General features: G+C 47.4%; 1 protein-coding gene across 1 annotated transcript; it reads left to right on the forward strand.

Annotated features, from left to right (window-relative positions):
* Positions 1-15,670: 15,670 nt before the first annotated feature.
* Rnase13 (ribonuclease A family member 13 (inactive)) lies at positions 15,671-16,269 on the forward strand. The gene has a single exon (XM_032918249.1). The coding sequence runs from the start codon at positions 15,734-15,736 to the stop codon at positions 16,193-16,195; it is 462 nt and encodes a 153-aa protein (XP_032774140.1). The 5' UTR covers positions 15,671-15,733; the 3' UTR covers positions 16,196-16,269.
* The last annotated feature ends 787 nt before the right edge of the window (positions 16,270-17,056 follow it).

Raw genomic sequence — 17,056 nt, forward strand, 5'->3', positions numbered from 1 at the left:
ACTTCAGCTACCCACAGTGTCTGGAGCAGGAGACAGACAGAATCTTATTCTGGTTGGTACCATCTCCCTTAGACGGAGGAGTCAAGATTGAGGCTGGGGCTGCTTGGCACACAGAACAGAGACTACTCAGTTAAGGCACGACTTCCTGTACTTTATTCTGGCTAATCAACCAACCTCCCTACCTTATTTGTTTCTCTTTTTTCGCTGCTGTTTTAACTCACCACTACCCAGGTGCTCACAGCTACTGTGATACCATTCATCAATCAGCATCCTGACCTCGTACTCCTTGCATAATTCTGTTACCTTTTACTCTTTGCCCTGTCTCCTTGAGTCCCCATTTTCTTGCCTAGGGAATGGAGGAAGCCCTGAGAGAATGAAGTCCCAAGTGAATGGATACTGTTGACGTGCTCATGGCTATGTCAAAAGCCCCAATGCCTCAGCCACACAGGAGTGGCAAAGCCTTCTCTGCATGAGGTTCAGAGCAATGGCCAAGCCTTCTCTAGGTGGTCTGAGTAGCAACTGCAGCGTCACCCTTAAGAATGTTTGCACTTTGAGACTGGTAGCCTAAGAAGACCTACTACTGGGTCTAACTAACCTGTCTGTGGTGGTTTAAATGAGAATGCCTCCCTTCACACTCATATGTTTGAATACTTGATTGCAAGTTGGTGGAACTATTTTGGAAGGACTAAGAGGAGTGGCCTTGTTGGAGGAGGTGTGTTGCTGAGAGGAGGCTCTGAAACTTCCAAAATAGTCCATAGCATTTCCTGTTCTCTCTCTCTCTCTCTCTCTCTCTCACACACACACACACACACACACACACACACCCCTCTTATTTGCAGATCAAGATATGAGCTCTCAGCCATTCTTGCAGCCATGCCTTTGCTCTGACAACATGGACCCTCTGAAACAGTAAGCCCAGTCAAATATTTTCTTTTATCTGCTACCTAGGTTTTAGTGTCATATCAATAGAAAAATAACTAACACAGAAGTTGGTAGCAGGAATGGAGTGTTGCTGTGACAGGCCTGACCATGTGGTTGTTTGAATGAATGTGGAAGACTGGGACTTCCAAGTATACAGCGGTCAAACGTGTACGAAGAACTTACATATTCAGCCTCGGAGGAGCTTGGAAGACGATAGTGCAGAGAACATGGTCTGTGGAGGCCAAACTTAAGAAATTTCCAGAGTGGTACAGTTTAGGACCTGGGAGAGAGACCATTTTTGTGATATTTTGGCAAAGAAGTAGCCACTTTTTGCCTTTGTCTTAAGAACTTGCCTGAGACTAAATGTGAAAAGCAGTGGACAAATCTCTTTGGCGGAGGACATTTCAAGACAGCCTAATAATCGACTCTAGTGTGACACTGGTTCTTAGTAATCACTCTCATGCAGGTCTGCAATGAAGATTAGCAAGCAGGGGAAGCAGAAATACCAAACGTTCAGTTTGAGGAGAAAGATAGCACCGGGAAGTTTAATATTGGAACCAAGACTTGTGCTGAAAGAGATGAAAAGATTAAAAGAGAGGTCTGAAGAAAAATGGAAAAGGGATAGAGTCCCCAGGGCAAGGCCTCATGGAGCTAAGTTTCCAACTTGTAAAACACAAAGGGCCTAAGGAATTTCCTGCTTTAAACAAAATAAAACAAAACAAGCCCAAGAACAAATCAAACCTTATGCAAATATGATTCAATGAGGGGCCAAGGCTCCAACCCAAATGGGTAGCATCATTCTTGTGGTTCTGGCATTAGTCATGAAGGATAGATGAATAGGGGATTGTGAAATATTCTTCTATTTTAAAGGAGAGCTGGCGAGTCATATGGCAGAGGAATCCCTGAACAGAGGGCCTTGAGTGAATCCGTGAGAGTTAAGTCTGGATTTTGTTAGTGACCCTGATGTTGGTGATGCCAGATCTATGAGAACTGCAGACAGGGAGTGGAACCAGCCCAAAAGGGAGAAGTGCATTGCAGAAAACAAGGCTGGAAGGATGGAACGTTGTAAGCTATCTGACTCTAGAGCGATAGGATTTGGAATTTTCTCTTCTGGGTATCTGTCTTGCTTCGGCTCAGTATTTCCTCACTGTACCCCTAATTTATTACTGCTTTAGAATGACCTCATATATTCTATGACATTGTGTATTGGAAGCATGTAACTTGATTTTTGATTTCACAGAGGGTTGCAAGTGATAGGTTTCCTTGAGTCTCAGAAGCAAGTTTGGACTCTTAAACTGTGTTGAGAATGTGAAAATGTATGGGGGGTTTTGAAACTGGACTAAATGCATCTTACATCATAATATAGCCATGAGTCTAGGTGGCCAGGGAATAGACTGTGTTAGTTTAAATGAGAATCACCTCCATAAGCTCATGTATTTGAATACTTGGGCCAATTTTTTTTAGATTTATTAATTTATTTTATGTATATGCACATTCTATCTCTATGTACACCTACATGTCAGAAGAGGGCATCGGATCACAGATTACAGATTACAAATGGTCGTGAGCCACAATGTGGTTGCTGGGAATTAAACCCGGGACCCCTGGAAGAGCAGACAGTTCTCTTAACTGTTGAGCCATGTCTTCAGCTTAGAGCCAAGGCTTGTGCTGAAAGAGTTTGAAAAGATCAACGAGAAGCCTGTTTGGGAAGGATTAGGAGGTGTGGTCTTGTTGGAGCAGGTATGTCACTGGGAGTGATCTTTAAGGTTTCGAAAGGCCATGTTAGGCCCAGTGTCTTTCTCACTGCCTGCTGCCTGTGGATCAGAATGTTAAGCTCTCAGTTGTGCTCTACAGCTATGGCTGTCTGCTTCCCACCATGATGATCATGGACTAACTCTCTGAAACCATAAGCAAGCTCCCAGTGAAATGCTTTCTTTTATAAGTTATCTTTGTCATGGTATCTCTTCACAGCAACAGAACAATGACAAAGACATAAGGTGGTACTGGGGACTGGGGTATTCCTGTGACAGGCCTGACCATGCTGCTGTTTGGAGAAATGTGGAAGACTCTAGGACTTTGGACGAGAAAACCGGCTTAACATTTTAAGTGAGGTTTATTGGGCCATCCAAGTGGGAACACAGTGGGGGGGTGACTTGATCTATGGAGGCTCAGCTTTACAAGTTTCAGGGGGAAGGAATATTAGTCAGTGGCCACAAACCTTCTTGTGGTATTTGAGTAAAGAATGTGGCTACCTTATGCCCTTGTCCAAAAAAATTGTTTTTGTTGTTGTTGGAAGCCAAATTGAAGAGGTTTGGATGAATGCCATCGACAGAAAAGATTTGAAGACATCGTAGCATTGACTATGGATTAGAATGACCTCTCTGGTCCACCATGCTGGGACTCTTCCTGCCATATACCTGGCTTTGTCAGCTTTCCTTAACTGTGGAGGAAGATGCCATACACCTTTCCTGTATCTCTGTTGACTCTAAGTTGGGAACCCTATGGCCAAGCTATCAAGTTCTTTTGGCTGACTGGATCAGAATAACATGGTTATAAGTGATCACTTTTTTTTTTTTTTTTTTTTTTTTTTTTTTTTTGTTTTATCTTTTTTTTTTTTTTTTTTTCGAGCTGGGGACCAACCTAGGGCCTTTAATAGGCAAGCACTCTACCACTGAGCTAAATAACCCCTATAAGTGATCACTCTTAATTGGATCTACAATGAAATAGAACAAGCAAGGCAAGAAGAAATACAAAACACAGTTCGAGGAGAAAAGGGACTTGTGCTGAAAGAGATGAGACATTAAAAGAAAGACCTGATTCAAAATGGGGTAAAAGGAGTGACACCCTCAGGATAAGACACCACCCAGACAATCCTGCAACCTGTGAGAGGGGTAACCTGAAGGGGCTTCCTAAACCTAGAAACCACCAACAACTGAAATTTATGCAAATGAAAGTCAAGGAGGGGGCCAAGTTCCAACCCCAAGAGCCAGAAGATCTCGGCAGCTTGGCCATGTGGTTCTGGATTTAGAGTCAACAAAGATACAGGAAAGTAGTTGTAACATCTCCTCTACAGTTAAGGAAAGCTGGTGAAGCCAGGCATGTGGCAAAGGGAGTCCCTGCAGGGTGGTCCAGAGAGGTCATTTCATGAAGCTGTGAAGTGAAACCTGGCTTGCTTTGGAGACCCCAAGATATTTGGAGATGCCAGAGCCATGAGATACCTGCCAGAGAGAGCCGCAGTCAGGGTATGGGAACAGCTCAAAAGAGAGAAGTGTGTTGCAGTCAACAATCTTGCGGGGAGTGGGAGACTGACTGAGCAAGCCATCTAAGACAGAATTTGGAGTTTGCCTTCTGGGTTTCAGTTTCATTTTGGTCCAGTATTTCATTACTATGACCTCTTTTTTCCCTTTAGGAGTGGTGACACATGGTTCTGTACTGTATGTATGTTGGAAGCGTGTGATCTACTTTTTTATTTAATGAGGGTGAAGAAATTGCTTTAAGACTCAAAAGAGACTTTGAGCAGTGTTGAGACCAAAAGACTGGTTGACTTTTGGAGTGGGACTAAACGCATTTCGCATTGTGATATAGCTACAAGGCTATGGGGCCAGGTCATAGCCACCAGGGGCTCCTATGTTGGAATGCTTAGTTCTCAGTTAATGGAACTGTTTGGGAAGGATGAGCAGATGTGGCTGTGCTTGAGTGGGTGTGGCCTTGTTGGAGAAAGTGTGGCACTGTCAGAGTAGGTGCGTTACTGAGGGTGGGCTTTGAGGTTTCAGAAGTCTGTTCTAGACTCAGTGTCTATTAACTGTTTACAGATCAGGGTGTAAAGTCCTCAGCTACTGGGCCAGACACGGTGGTGCACTCCCTTAATCCCAGCACTGGGGAGGCAGAGGCAAGTGGATCTCTGTGAGTTCCAGAGTTCGAGCCAGTCTGGTCTACATAGTGAGTTCCAGGACAGTCAGAGCTATGTAGAAAGACCCTGTTTTTAACAACAACAGCAGCAGCAGCAGCAGCAACAACAACAACAACAGCAACAGCATCCCACAGCTGCTCCTCTAGTTTCATGACTTTGTTTCCCACCATGATGGTCTCAGACTAACCCCTTAAAACTGTAACTAAACAGCTCTCCAGTGAAATGCTTTCCTTCATAAGAGTTGTCTTAGTCACGGTGCCTCCTCACAGCAACCGAAGAGTAACTAAGACAGTGACCTTGTTGTAAGAGACATGTCACTAGGCTCTGAGGTTTCAGAAGGCACACAGGATTCCCTGTTAATGCATGCTCTCTCTGCCTCCTGCTTTTGGATCAAGACGTGAGCTCCCCACCATTCCTGTCGCCAGGCCTTCACTCCAACATCATGGACTTTAACTCTCTGAGACAGTAAGCCCAATTAAATGTTTAAAAAAAAAAAAGCAGCCACAGCAACAGAAAAGTGACTCGAGACACTCTCCCCTGCTGGATTGTTGCAGTAGTTAGTGCGATCCCGTCTGAGTGCACACAGCCCACCTGAGCCCAGATTTCAGGACGTATGTCTGTCCTTTCTTCAATCTCTCATCTCCATTGGCAGGATGAGACTCCCTTCAACTCCCCATGTCTTAAGTCTGTGTTTCACCTCCCCATCTCCAGTTCATCTTTACCTTTTCTCTCTCCAACATCACCGCCCTCTCTTCCAAACACCTCTCCCCCTCCCCCTCCCCTGCTCACAAGAGCACCATCATGCCCTAAAGCTGTCCCCCCCTTTGTCCATCTTATTGCTGACATATTCCATCTGGTCAGAACCATTTTGTTATTTTATGTTTTCAGAATTCACATGTAAACAAGTGGTCTCAAAATCTTAGGTTCAGGTCTGTCCCCCCACCCTCATGAACACATTATAAAAAGCAACAGTGGTAGACCCAGTATGTACTGATGAATAAGACAAGAATCCCAATCTTCACAGAGCTTACCTTACACTGGGGTCCTCCTCTGTTCTCTCACTGCCAGCCTTCATCTTTTTCTGTCCTGGTGCCATGACTGGTTCAGGAGCCTTGGGTCCTCTGAGGACTTTTGCGTACGGCCTAATTCTTTAGAGGCAGGCATGAGCTTGGGGAAGGCTGGGGGCAAGCCTGTATGTCAGGAAATGGACCAGCTCCATGCCTGTCTACTTACGTGTACCAGGTAAGTAGATGCCTATGGAGCTAGTGAGCCTGCCTAGACATATTTAGCAATAAGGAATTGTTAATCCTCACCTTCAAAACTGTACTGTATTTGGCCCCTGGCCACATGGTTTTAGTGACTCTTATTAAGACATCTGACACAGGTGTCAACTCAACTGAATTTCAGAGAGAATTGACATTAATCTTCTACGCGGACCTCCAGCTTATTATCTGGAGAAAAGCCAATCACTGTGGTGTTAAGGATTGCTTTTTTTCTGACTTGTGGTACAGACAGAGCAGTCCAGAAAGTTAGTTCGCACAACTTCTGTCATCCAGGTAAGTATACAAGCAGGACTGGTCTCCTGGAGGACTTGGAGGAAGCAAGGAACAGAAATGAACCATCAGTCACCATGCCCAGTACCTTCGGCAGTGGCTCAGCTGTTCTAAGATTCGTTTCTCCAAGCCTCTCTAGTTCCAGGTACTGGTCAAGGCCACTTCCTTTACTAAGAGATGGCCCTAACCCCTCCTGTTTCTTCTCCAGCCTTGCCTGTTTTATAGAAAGTTGCAGAGCTTAAACATTACCCAAGTGTTTACATTTGAGACATTATCAACGTCTGGCCTCAGCCTGTCCTTGGTTTTTTATTTCCTGCTTCTGTGGTGGGTACAGCTTGTGTTTGTGATGCTTTGGGAGCTCCCGAGAGCTTGGAATGAGGTGCTCAGAGTCAAGAAGCACCTCTAGCAGGATAGGAACACCCAGAAAAGAGGTGAATGCTGTTTTATGTTTTCGGAATTCACATGTGAACAAGTGATCTCAAAATCTTGGGTTCAGGTCTGTTACCCCAACCCTACCCCCCCCCACAATGAACATATTATAAAAAGCAGCCATTTTGTGCCGTGGTATACCCAATACGTACTGATGAATAAGACAAGAACCCCAATCTTTACAGGGTTTACCTTACACTGGGGAAAGAGTAAGACCATATAACGTTGCTCAAAGTGATAATTGCTGAGGAGGAAAAGAAAAAGTTGAACAGGATAGGATGGGTGGAGATTATTGAATAGGTTATCGAAGTAGATGACTTTAGGACAGAGACATAAGGATGAGAGGGCAAAGTTGTGCTTGTCTGGGTGTCCCCAGGTGAGAGAAGAGCACTGAAACGCCATTAAGGGTCACAGACGCCTGGGGTGCTGGTGAGTAACAGCAAGGTGAGCTGTGCCATTGGATCGTGTGCATAGGGCATTCAGAGAACCACATGGAGGAGACCTTAGGAACCACAGAAGAGCTGTGACTTCACTCTGAGGAGTAAAGGGCCTCTTCAAAATGTCACCTAACCCATGTGCATTATAGCCGTGATCAAATCACACAAACCATGTTGATTATGAACTTTGGGTTTTGATCCAGAAGTTAGGGTTTTTTTTAAAATATACTTTATTTTTTATATATTTGGGATATTCTTAGAAATATAGAACCTCTGCGAATGTCATGCATGGATACAGTGTATTCCGATCATGTCCACTCTCCGTCTACCTCCTTACAGAGGTTGGGGTTTTGAGCAAAGAGGTGGCGTATGCTTCGAGAAGTCGCTTTGGTAGACAGCACCGCTGTGGGCAAAGATGGATTTCTGTCAGAATAAGTGGTGTTGGAGGACAAGGCCACTAGGTGGCAAAACAGCACTAAGGACAAGTTCACACAGGCCTCTCACTCCTCAGGGTGCTTTCCCTGGAGAGGTTTGGCCCTGAGGAGCACTGGTTTGTTCTTTGTTAAGGTGTCAGAACTTCTCCAGCGAGTATTATGTCACGTTGCTGTAGATTCATAGGCGCGCACACACACACACGCACACACGCACACACGCGTCTAGAATCCTCATTTTACTTATTTATTGAAAAAGAGGGAAGGGGAAAGAGAGGGAGAAAGAGAAAACAGGGAGAGAGGGGAAGGAGAAAGAGAGGAGGTGATGTGGTAGGATGACAAGTTGCTGCAGTCAGTATTCTGTCCGTGTGGGTGCCAGGGACTGAACTCAGGTCGCCTTGCTTGGTGACAAATGCCTTTACCCATTGAGCCATCCTCTCGGCACCAGAACCTATGTTTTAAAGGAGGCAGTGGACCAAATTGATAACAGCTTAGTCCAGTCTTGTCCCTGAAGTCCAGGTTGGGGTGAGAGGAGGGGGCGGGGGCTGTAAGCTGTTTAAAAGTCTTAGCGTCCTTTGCAATTCCCGTTCTCCCAAAGTGTGATGGTTCTAAGCCGTGATCTACGTTGCATTTTCCTGTCGTTGTTATCCTATTCGCTCCTAACTCTACTATACTGGCCTTTCCAGAGGCTGCTTGCCTACTGCGTGCAAACGAGATAAACAAAGCTCTGTCTCTCGGGGCAAAGGGAAAAGAAGTGGAGCTTCAAGTTTGTACACAAAAATCGAAACCCACAGTCTATACAATTCAGTTTGACACCTTTGCATTGGATTTCATTAGCCTAAATGGTCTGACTTCCCGTATTGGCTTCAGTTTGCACTTGCTAGGACAATGTTGACACTTTATATTCATAGCCCTTATGGCAAAAGGAGGAAAAGCTGAGAGAAAGAGGGAAACGTTGGGAAGGAAAGACGGTGGCGCAGGAGACCACCGGAGGAGGAAAGCATGCGCTCTGGCTTCCTTGTTTCTCCATCACTTGTCGTTGCTGTTGGCCCAACTTTTCCCCCTGCCATCCACATGTGTATCCGTGTGTGTGTGCGTGCGTGCGTGCGCACGCGTGTGTTGTTAAAGTTGGGGTGGGTGTTGTGAAAATTCTGCCAGTGCCAGGTGGATCACAGCCTGTGTTCCCCACAGTACAACAGCTGTTGCTTCTTCTTCGCGCCTGCAGTGGGAGGGAGCAAGGGGGTGGAGAGAGAGGCTAGGCCTGGATTGGTGCCTACCCTTCAGAGCCAAGCCTTTCTTCCAGAGTTCCACACAGCCTCCAGATACCAATGGGAAGCCCATGGGAGAGTGTTTCCCTCCATACTAGGGCCGATCCAAGTTCTGTCAGCCTAATGTAGATCTTGGATAAATAAGGGCAATAGGTTCATTTTTATATTTGGAGAAAGTGAAACTCGGCAAAGTTGGGATCAGCTGTGGGATTCTCTTCAGGCCTTTGAATTCCCATGACCTTTCCTGGAACAGCTGTGAGCTTGGAGGAGGCAGCCCTGACCAAAGGTTAGAATCCTTGGCTTCCAACCTTTAGACAAGCTAAGACACAGGAGAGAAGGGCAGGTCTTAGGGTAAGGGGCTCTCCAGGTTTATCTGTGCTCTAACCCTTTCCAGCTCCACACTCCTTATGTATGTACAGATCATACCCAGGCCTACCGTCATCTGGTAGACCATCTTTCTAACTTTATCTGTGACTGTCCTCCCCACTCAGTGTCTCAGCCACAGACAGACATGGTTCTCATACTTTTTCATGCCATTTAACTTCTGCCTGCCCAGTGAGACTGGTCCCAGGGTCCCCAGGCTGGCTTGGAACTGGCTATGTAGTTGAGGATGGCCCCTGAACTCCTGATTCTCCTGCTCCCACCGCCCTAGTACTGGGATTTCCGGTGTGTCCTATTGCAGCCGCCGCTCAGGATCAAGTGTTGGACTTTGTCGTCTACGTGAAAACCCCACAACTGAGCTATACTCTAGCTGGCAGAGATGACCTCTCTCTCATCTCTGCATTCCTATGGCATTTTCTGTCTTCAAGAAATGTGAGTTTGGGGGTGGATGGGGGATTAGAGATGGCTTAGTGGCTAAAGGCACTTGGTGCTCTTCCAGAGGACCTGAGTTTAGTTCTTAGCACCCATATCGAAGAGCTAACAACTGTCTGTAACTCTAGCTCCAGGCGCTCCTATATCTCTGGCCTCTAAGGGACCTGTGCACATACGCACATACCTACATGCAGACACACATACCTACATGCAGACACACATACCTACATGCACACACACATACCTACATGCACACACACATACCTAATGCTGCCACACATCCCTACATTCAGACAAACACATACCTACCTGCACACACACACATAACTACATTCAGACACAAATATAAACCTACATGCAGACACACACATACCTACATGCACACACACACATACACCTACATGCAGACACACACACACCTACATGCACACACACATACCTACATGCACACACATATATACCTACATGCAGACACACACATACCTACATGCACACACACACATACCTACATGCACACACACATATATACCTACATGCAGACACACACATACCTACATGCACACACACATACCTACATGCACACACATACATACCTACATGCAAACACACACATACCTACGTGCACACACACACACACACACACACATACCTACACATAATTTAAACAAATGGTAAAGATAAACCTAAGGAAAAAGAAAGAAAGAAACTATGCCTGGCATGGGGGCACACACCTTTTATACCAACACTCGGGAGGCAGAGGTGGGTAGATTTCTGTGAGTTTGAGGCCAGCCTGGTTTACATAGCAAGTTCCAGTACAGCCAGAGCTACATAATAGAAAGATGATGTCTCAAAGGATCAATAATAATAATAATAATAATAATAATAATTATTAATTATAATTATAATTTTCCATATAACTTAGATGGTCAGTCATCAGAAGACTAGATCAATCCATTAACAATGGTTCTTTTGTGCCTTGCATTAAACGTAGCAGAATGCTATAACATACAGACACGCAGCAGGGGTACAGTGTAGATCTAGTACTCAGGAGGCTGGGGCGGTGGGATACAGGACATTGCCATGCTGCTGCTTACTCACTAGCGCTTGGAGGTGAGACCTAGTTGTTGAAGGTATCACATACTTGGATGATCGTAGGTCAGGGAGAAATCAAGCTGGTACTGATCTGCCAGAGCTATTCCTATTGGCTAGCTTTTATAGTGCCGGAAAGTGCTACAAAGCCTGCTGGGAGACGAAAAAATCATCAGCAGTCTTACCCAGCCGTGGATCCTACAAGCGACAGCAATGAACAGCTTGGGAGGGGTATGCCCGTCGGTGCAACAATGACACGGATGTTACAGGCAGAACCAACAGCTTTCTGATTGTATTTAAGGCCTGCTCCACAGGATGCAGTACTCATGCCTGCTACTGTCTGTCAACCTGACCAAGGACCCATGGCTGGGAGGTCATAGACCTTAGGGGAGAACTTACTAGTAATCTTACTAAATGGACACATCAATCTACCTTCCAAACACGTCCCTTTATACCTACAGGAATGTTTGTGCAAATCTCAGATCTCACCAGAGAATCTTCCCTTTGTGGTGAACGATGGTCAATACAGACTCCCGACTCATCCAAGTGCAAGGAATAAGCGAGGGTGAAAAGCTCAGCCCCAAATCCCTCATCTGTATCCTAACCTCCTCCCTGCAAGGCTCAGGGAACATCAAGGAACACGGGTGGGTGTGTTATAAGAGCCGGATGTCAGGGAGGACTGCTGTAAACCGTCGTCTTCTGCATGGGACAGGGCTGTTGCTCTCAGGAACTCATAGCAGCCATGGTTGCTTACACAAGAGCAAGTCAGCCAAACGTCCATCATGGATGGAGAAGAGAGTTCCAGAGACCCATCCCTTACTAAAGAGCTATGGCAGTTGCTAGTTGCTGGGGGAGAGTCGGTTCTCTTCAGGGGTGTAGTCCCTGGTAGAGGACCACATTCCTAATTGTCCCTACAACTGTGTGTGAATGGTACTAATTGAACTTAATAGTTTTGGAATTTTTTTTTTCTAGGACATGATGTTGAGATAGGAGTAGCAGCAGTCTGGGAGCAGTTGGAGTGGGCAATGGGGGTGAGGATGGTCTGAATTACGAGCATGAAATTGAGGGGACTGAGTTAGCCAGAGCCAGGCTGCCAGGCTGACTCCACGACAGGTTGCAAACTGACAATTTGGGAGTCTCGACCTCAGTTTCTATTCCCCAGACACGAGAACCCAGATCCAGGAATCTGTGGTCAGCCAATCTGAGGACACCTTGTCATCTGGCCTAAAGTGAGAATAGATTGCTTAAGTGAGTAAGGGACCCCCTGGGAAGTCTCCAGAGCCCAACCAACTGTAGACTCAGTCAGACCCCTGGAGGTAGAGCGGACCAACCAAGGTAAAAGGCACACACCCCTCCCTAAAATTCCCGACAATAAAAGCTGGGCCTTCGAGTCTTCTGGAGGTTTCCATTCCCAAATGGGGAGACCCCTACACGCAGCTTAATAAACACTCTGCTTTGACATACTACTTGGGTCTCGGGTATCATTCCTCAGGGATTCTTGGACCCTAACAAAATTTTCAAAGAATAAATCACAACATACTTTTAAACATTCTGTCATAGTATCATCACTGGAATCTTTGTGGAGAGGAATCTCAGACAGGGACCGAGTTTAGAGGAGGCTCTGGGTTGGTGACACGGGGATGCAGATTTGTCATTAGGTCTGCGTAGGGAATAAATGAGACTCTAGAGCTGACAAGTGAATTAGTGTAGAACCTAGGAAAGGCGTAGACAGCTACCCATCTGCATGCCACTTATTTAAAATCGTCTTACAGAGAGTGAGACAAGAGCCAGCGAGGAGACCCTTTCCTCTCTCACAGGCTTTTGGGTTTGGGATCTTGTGTGCACACGTGAGTGGTAGCGAACGGAGGGGCTGGGGAGAGCAGCGCTGTGTGAGATGGAGAGAGCCACCAAAAACTCCAACCGCAACCTGGTTGGACTGGGGGTGAGAAGGCAAGACTGAAACTGGCATCCTAGACGTTGTGGGTTGATGTTCTCAAAGCACAGATTCAATCAGCCAGGCCAGGGCACCGTCCTGCAGCCCAGTGACAGCCACTTGCCTCCGTGGGTCTGAATTTGTCATTTGTCTGAATTGTGCACAATCCTCAGGGCAGGTCTTCTAAGCAGAGGCTTTGGTAATGAGACCTCAGGACTGTCTTCGCACAAACTAATCAGGGAAAGGATGGGGCAAGAAGGCAAGGGAGAGCCTTAGCAGCTTTCCAAGGAGACAGCCTGGGGACGCCGGGGCGCGATGCAATACAAGGTGGGGAGCTAGCAGGGGTAGAAATGCAGATACAGACACAGACAAGAGGGAGAGCATGAGTCTCATGTCCCATGGCATGTTGACTAGATTATATAATGTAAGAAACAAGGAACTGTCGTAAGGGCTAAACAAAACAGGGAAGTTAATTTAAAAATTTTTAATGTGTACAAGTACTTTGCTAGCATGAATGTCTGTTTATTACCTGCATGCCTTGTGCCCACAGAGTGCAGAAGAGTGTATCAGATCCCCTGGAACTGGAGTTGTAGGTGCTTGTGAGCCATCATGCGAGTGTTGAGAACTGAACTGAATCCTCTGGGAGAGCAGCGGGTGGGTCCTCGTAACCACTGAGCCATCTCTCCTGCCCTCTGGGAACTAATTTCCTTCTCAGTACTTGAATGAAAGATGACGGAGATTTAGTGGAGTCGAGGGTGTGGTGTCCAGGTTAAGAGGAGAGGCTGAGCTGGGAAAGAGGCAAGGAAGGGACTAATTGGGGGAGAGTTCTAAATAAGATTCTGAGGGCTGCATGACTTAGGGACGAGTTGCATACTGAGTAGACACCATGAGTCAGGCACTGTGGCAAGAGCTTGTGATTTACATGGTAATGAGTCCTGATACCTCTGTGAGGAATAATGTACTATCCTCTCGAGCAGTTAAAGCAGAAGTCTGGAAAATGCAAAGTGACGGCACACGCCATTTAAAGCCAAGACTCAAGCCTTGTCTTTTACCATCATGCCTTGTGCTTGACGGGTAGGGAGATGGAGGACCCTATCCTGGAAAACTGAGGAAGCAGACACACAGCCACGATGGTTAGTGCTAATGCCAATTTAGGATCTAGAATCACCTGTGAGATAAAATACCTTTGGGGCATGATCCTCGAGGCTATAGAGGTAGGAAAACCCAGCTGCTGTTTCCTGGCTGGGACCCCGGATCCTATGGATGGGGCAAAGGAACTGAGCAGTTTGACGTGTGTTCACTCATATCTGCTCCCTACGGATTCCACGGGACCAGCTGCTTCAGGGTCCTTTGTTGACTTCCACACTTGGATGGGCTCCTTGAGGTGTAAGCCAGAATAAACCTTCTCCCCTTAAAGCTGCTCTAGTCAAAGCTTTTTAGCATAACGACAGGAAAATAAAGATAAAAGCACCAGAGGATGGAGTCTGAGAGTAGATTTAATTTTGGGCTGTAGTTTGGGCAGCCAGAAAGAATGAGCCCAGTGGAGGCTGCAAATGAAAGACCGCAGTGAGAATACCAATATGTCTCTTGAGACCAACTCCTCCTTCCCGGGAGCTCCACAGTGACCCCCAGAGCACCTGGGGGTCTCCCTTCTGACTCCCACTTCTGCTGCTGAAGGTGAAAAGTTTCTCCTAAGAGCATCCCAGGGGGCTGGGGAGGGTGATACATAGCTTTGTTTTGGGCACTCCAAACAATGTGCAATCGCAATAAGCCATTTGAGGCCAGCCTGGCATATCCAGTGACAGCCTGTCACAAGTCAAGCCCCCAAAATGTGTCAATGTGGAGAATGTCCACAGGGAGGCAAGGCTGAAAGGCCCGTGGGGTCAAAGGTTAGAGCTGGCGAGTTCCTTGAAACTAGCTCGTTGACCTTGATGAAGATCCAGATACTTGATACAAAGCTGAGTAACTTAGCCCTTGCCTCAGTAGGACGAACTGTCACATACCAGCCAATACCAAGAATCTAATCAAGCCTGGTGGTTCACATTCTCTCAAGGGCCAAGCAGCCTGCCATGCTTGCGTGGGGCTTCCGTGGCAGAGTGCAGCGACTCCTAGCAATGCTCTGAACCGACAGGCCTAGGGTAGAAGGTGTTGGCATGCTCGGCTGGGCCTTGGTGATGAGGACTGAGGGAAGACCTGGAAGCTCTTTGTTCTCAGCCTACCGCTCTGGTGGGAAGTGCCATTGTGCATGGCCCCCCCAGGGCTTATAAGTGGGATGAGACATCGGCGAACCCCTGATCAAAGGTAAACACTTTGTTCTTCATACAAAAGGTGGTTCTTTCCTTCCCACTTAGCTAAAAGCAGGACCAGTGAGCCGGAGCAAACATCAAAGGCCCAGGAACTTCCGGGATTTCAGGCCAGGAGGTTGGATCTGAGTGTCCCGAGGATACCAGCATAGCAATGTCTCTTTCCTCCTACCCATCTAACTCCATTAGCAGGGTGCTCCTCAAACCCAGGCTCAAACCCACTCCTCTCCACCCTGGCTGCCTTCAGTTTCTTCCTGCAGAGCTGTCAGACTACCAAGGCAGCTTGTTCTCCATTCCTTCTGTATCTACCATAAGGAGTGCCAGCAAACAGGGGGCCTTCAGAAGCGTCTTCCCCCAAGGACCAGCTGGACCTCTGATTCTGTGCTGCACAGCCCAGAGCCTGGGTGAGACTGAGTCTCGGTGGTGAACCACAGGAGGAGGGTTGGCTCCAGATAGCTGGTCTGAGGGGTGACCTTGAGCAAAGTGCTTTGCCTTTTTGGAGTGTCAGGATTTGTAAGGCGCTGAGCAATTTTCAGAGGTTAGGAGAGGCACAGAGGGGAAGCCGGAGAAGGCTGGAGAGTCTGGGAAGGGTGGACAGTCTCTTTCGCCTAATGGACCTCTAATTTAACTCTGCCGGCAGAAGGCAATGGCATCAGATGTGGCCTGGCTCCTTGTCCTCCAGCTTGTCTTACAGCCAACTCTGGTGACAGGCATCACGATACAGACGGCCATCAAGAACTTCCGGATCTTACACGTCGACTACCCCATGGTTAACTACCCGAAGGGTTTCCACGGATACTGTAATGGCCTCATGGCCTACGTGAGAGGCAAACTCCAGGACTGGTACTGCCCTAAGATCCACTATGTGGTCCATGCCCCCTTTGAAAGCATCCAGAAGTTCTGCAAATACAGCGAGAGCTTCTGTGAGAACTACAACGAGTACTGCACCCTCACTCAGAACTCCTTCCCCATCACTGTCTGTACCCTGGATCATAAGCAGGCCCCAACCAGCTGTAGCTACAACAGCACTCTGACCAACCAAAGGCTGTACTTGCTCTGCTCCCGCAAGCACGATGCTGAGCCAATAGGTGTCATCGGCCTCTACTAGGGACTTAGTTCCCAAACCAGTCCCATCTACGACAGGCCTCTACATGCCGCACCGAGGCCCGTTCCCAAACTCTGAGTCTGCCTTTAAGTCTTCCTCTGACATCTGAAGCAGAGCCCCGCCCTCCTTCAGGCTCTTTTGCCTTCTCATCCCCCCCACCCCCAGCCCCCCATGAGCCTTCCTCTCCCAGCGACAGTAAAACCCACCCAAGAAGCAGACTGTGTCCAGCTGGCAGTGCTTGTGTATCTGCTGGGCCAGATCCCGACTCCTGGAGAGAGGCCCAGGCCGCAGCTCACACCATGGCAACAGGCACCCAGCTCCAGATCTCTCCCTAGGCCTGTTTTTAGTGTCAGTCAGTCCTCCACCCCCCACTACACCTCCCGTCACCCCAAGTTCCCTTCTAATTCCTGCCACGTTGCGGTAATAAGAACCTCCCTATCACCCTCAGGCCCTATTGCCTCCTTTCCCCTCAGCCCCCTCAGTCTCCAGTCTGCACTGATCTGTGATTTCCCCTTTCCCTTCACAGAACCTATCCTTCCCCACCTCCTTCCACTATGGAGCCTGGTGCTGTTTTCTCGACTCTCCCAATCAATGCTGCCCGGCTGTTCCCAAACCCTGTCTTCCACGGCTCTCACCTTGGCCCACCACAATTTCAAATGATCTTTCCTGTCCTTCCCAAGGTCCCTCGGTCCTCCCCCCCCCCCTTATCTCTGTTTCACTCAGGTGGCAGGGTAAGAAGCAGTCTCAGGCCCAGTCATGTAAGGAGTAAAAACCATCGGGGGAAACCGGGCAGGAGGTCCATGAGCCCTTTTCTATATAGACTTCCTGTGAATCTGTAGTAATTTCAAAATAAAAAGTTAAAAA

The sequence above is a fragment of the Rattus rattus genome, chromosome 12 (genome assembly GCF_011064425.1).
Source record: "Rattus rattus isolate New Zealand chromosome 12, Rrattus_CSIRO_v1, whole genome shotgun sequence".
In the NCBI taxonomy this organism is placed as follows: Eukaryota; Metazoa; Chordata; class Mammalia; order Rodentia; family Muridae; genus Rattus; species Rattus rattus.

Excerpts from the sequence above, each read along its gene's own strand:
- Rnase13 (XM_032918249.1), top strand. The coding sequence starts at position 15,734 with ATGGCATCAGATGTGGCCTGGCTCCTTGTCCTCCAGCTTGTCTTACAG.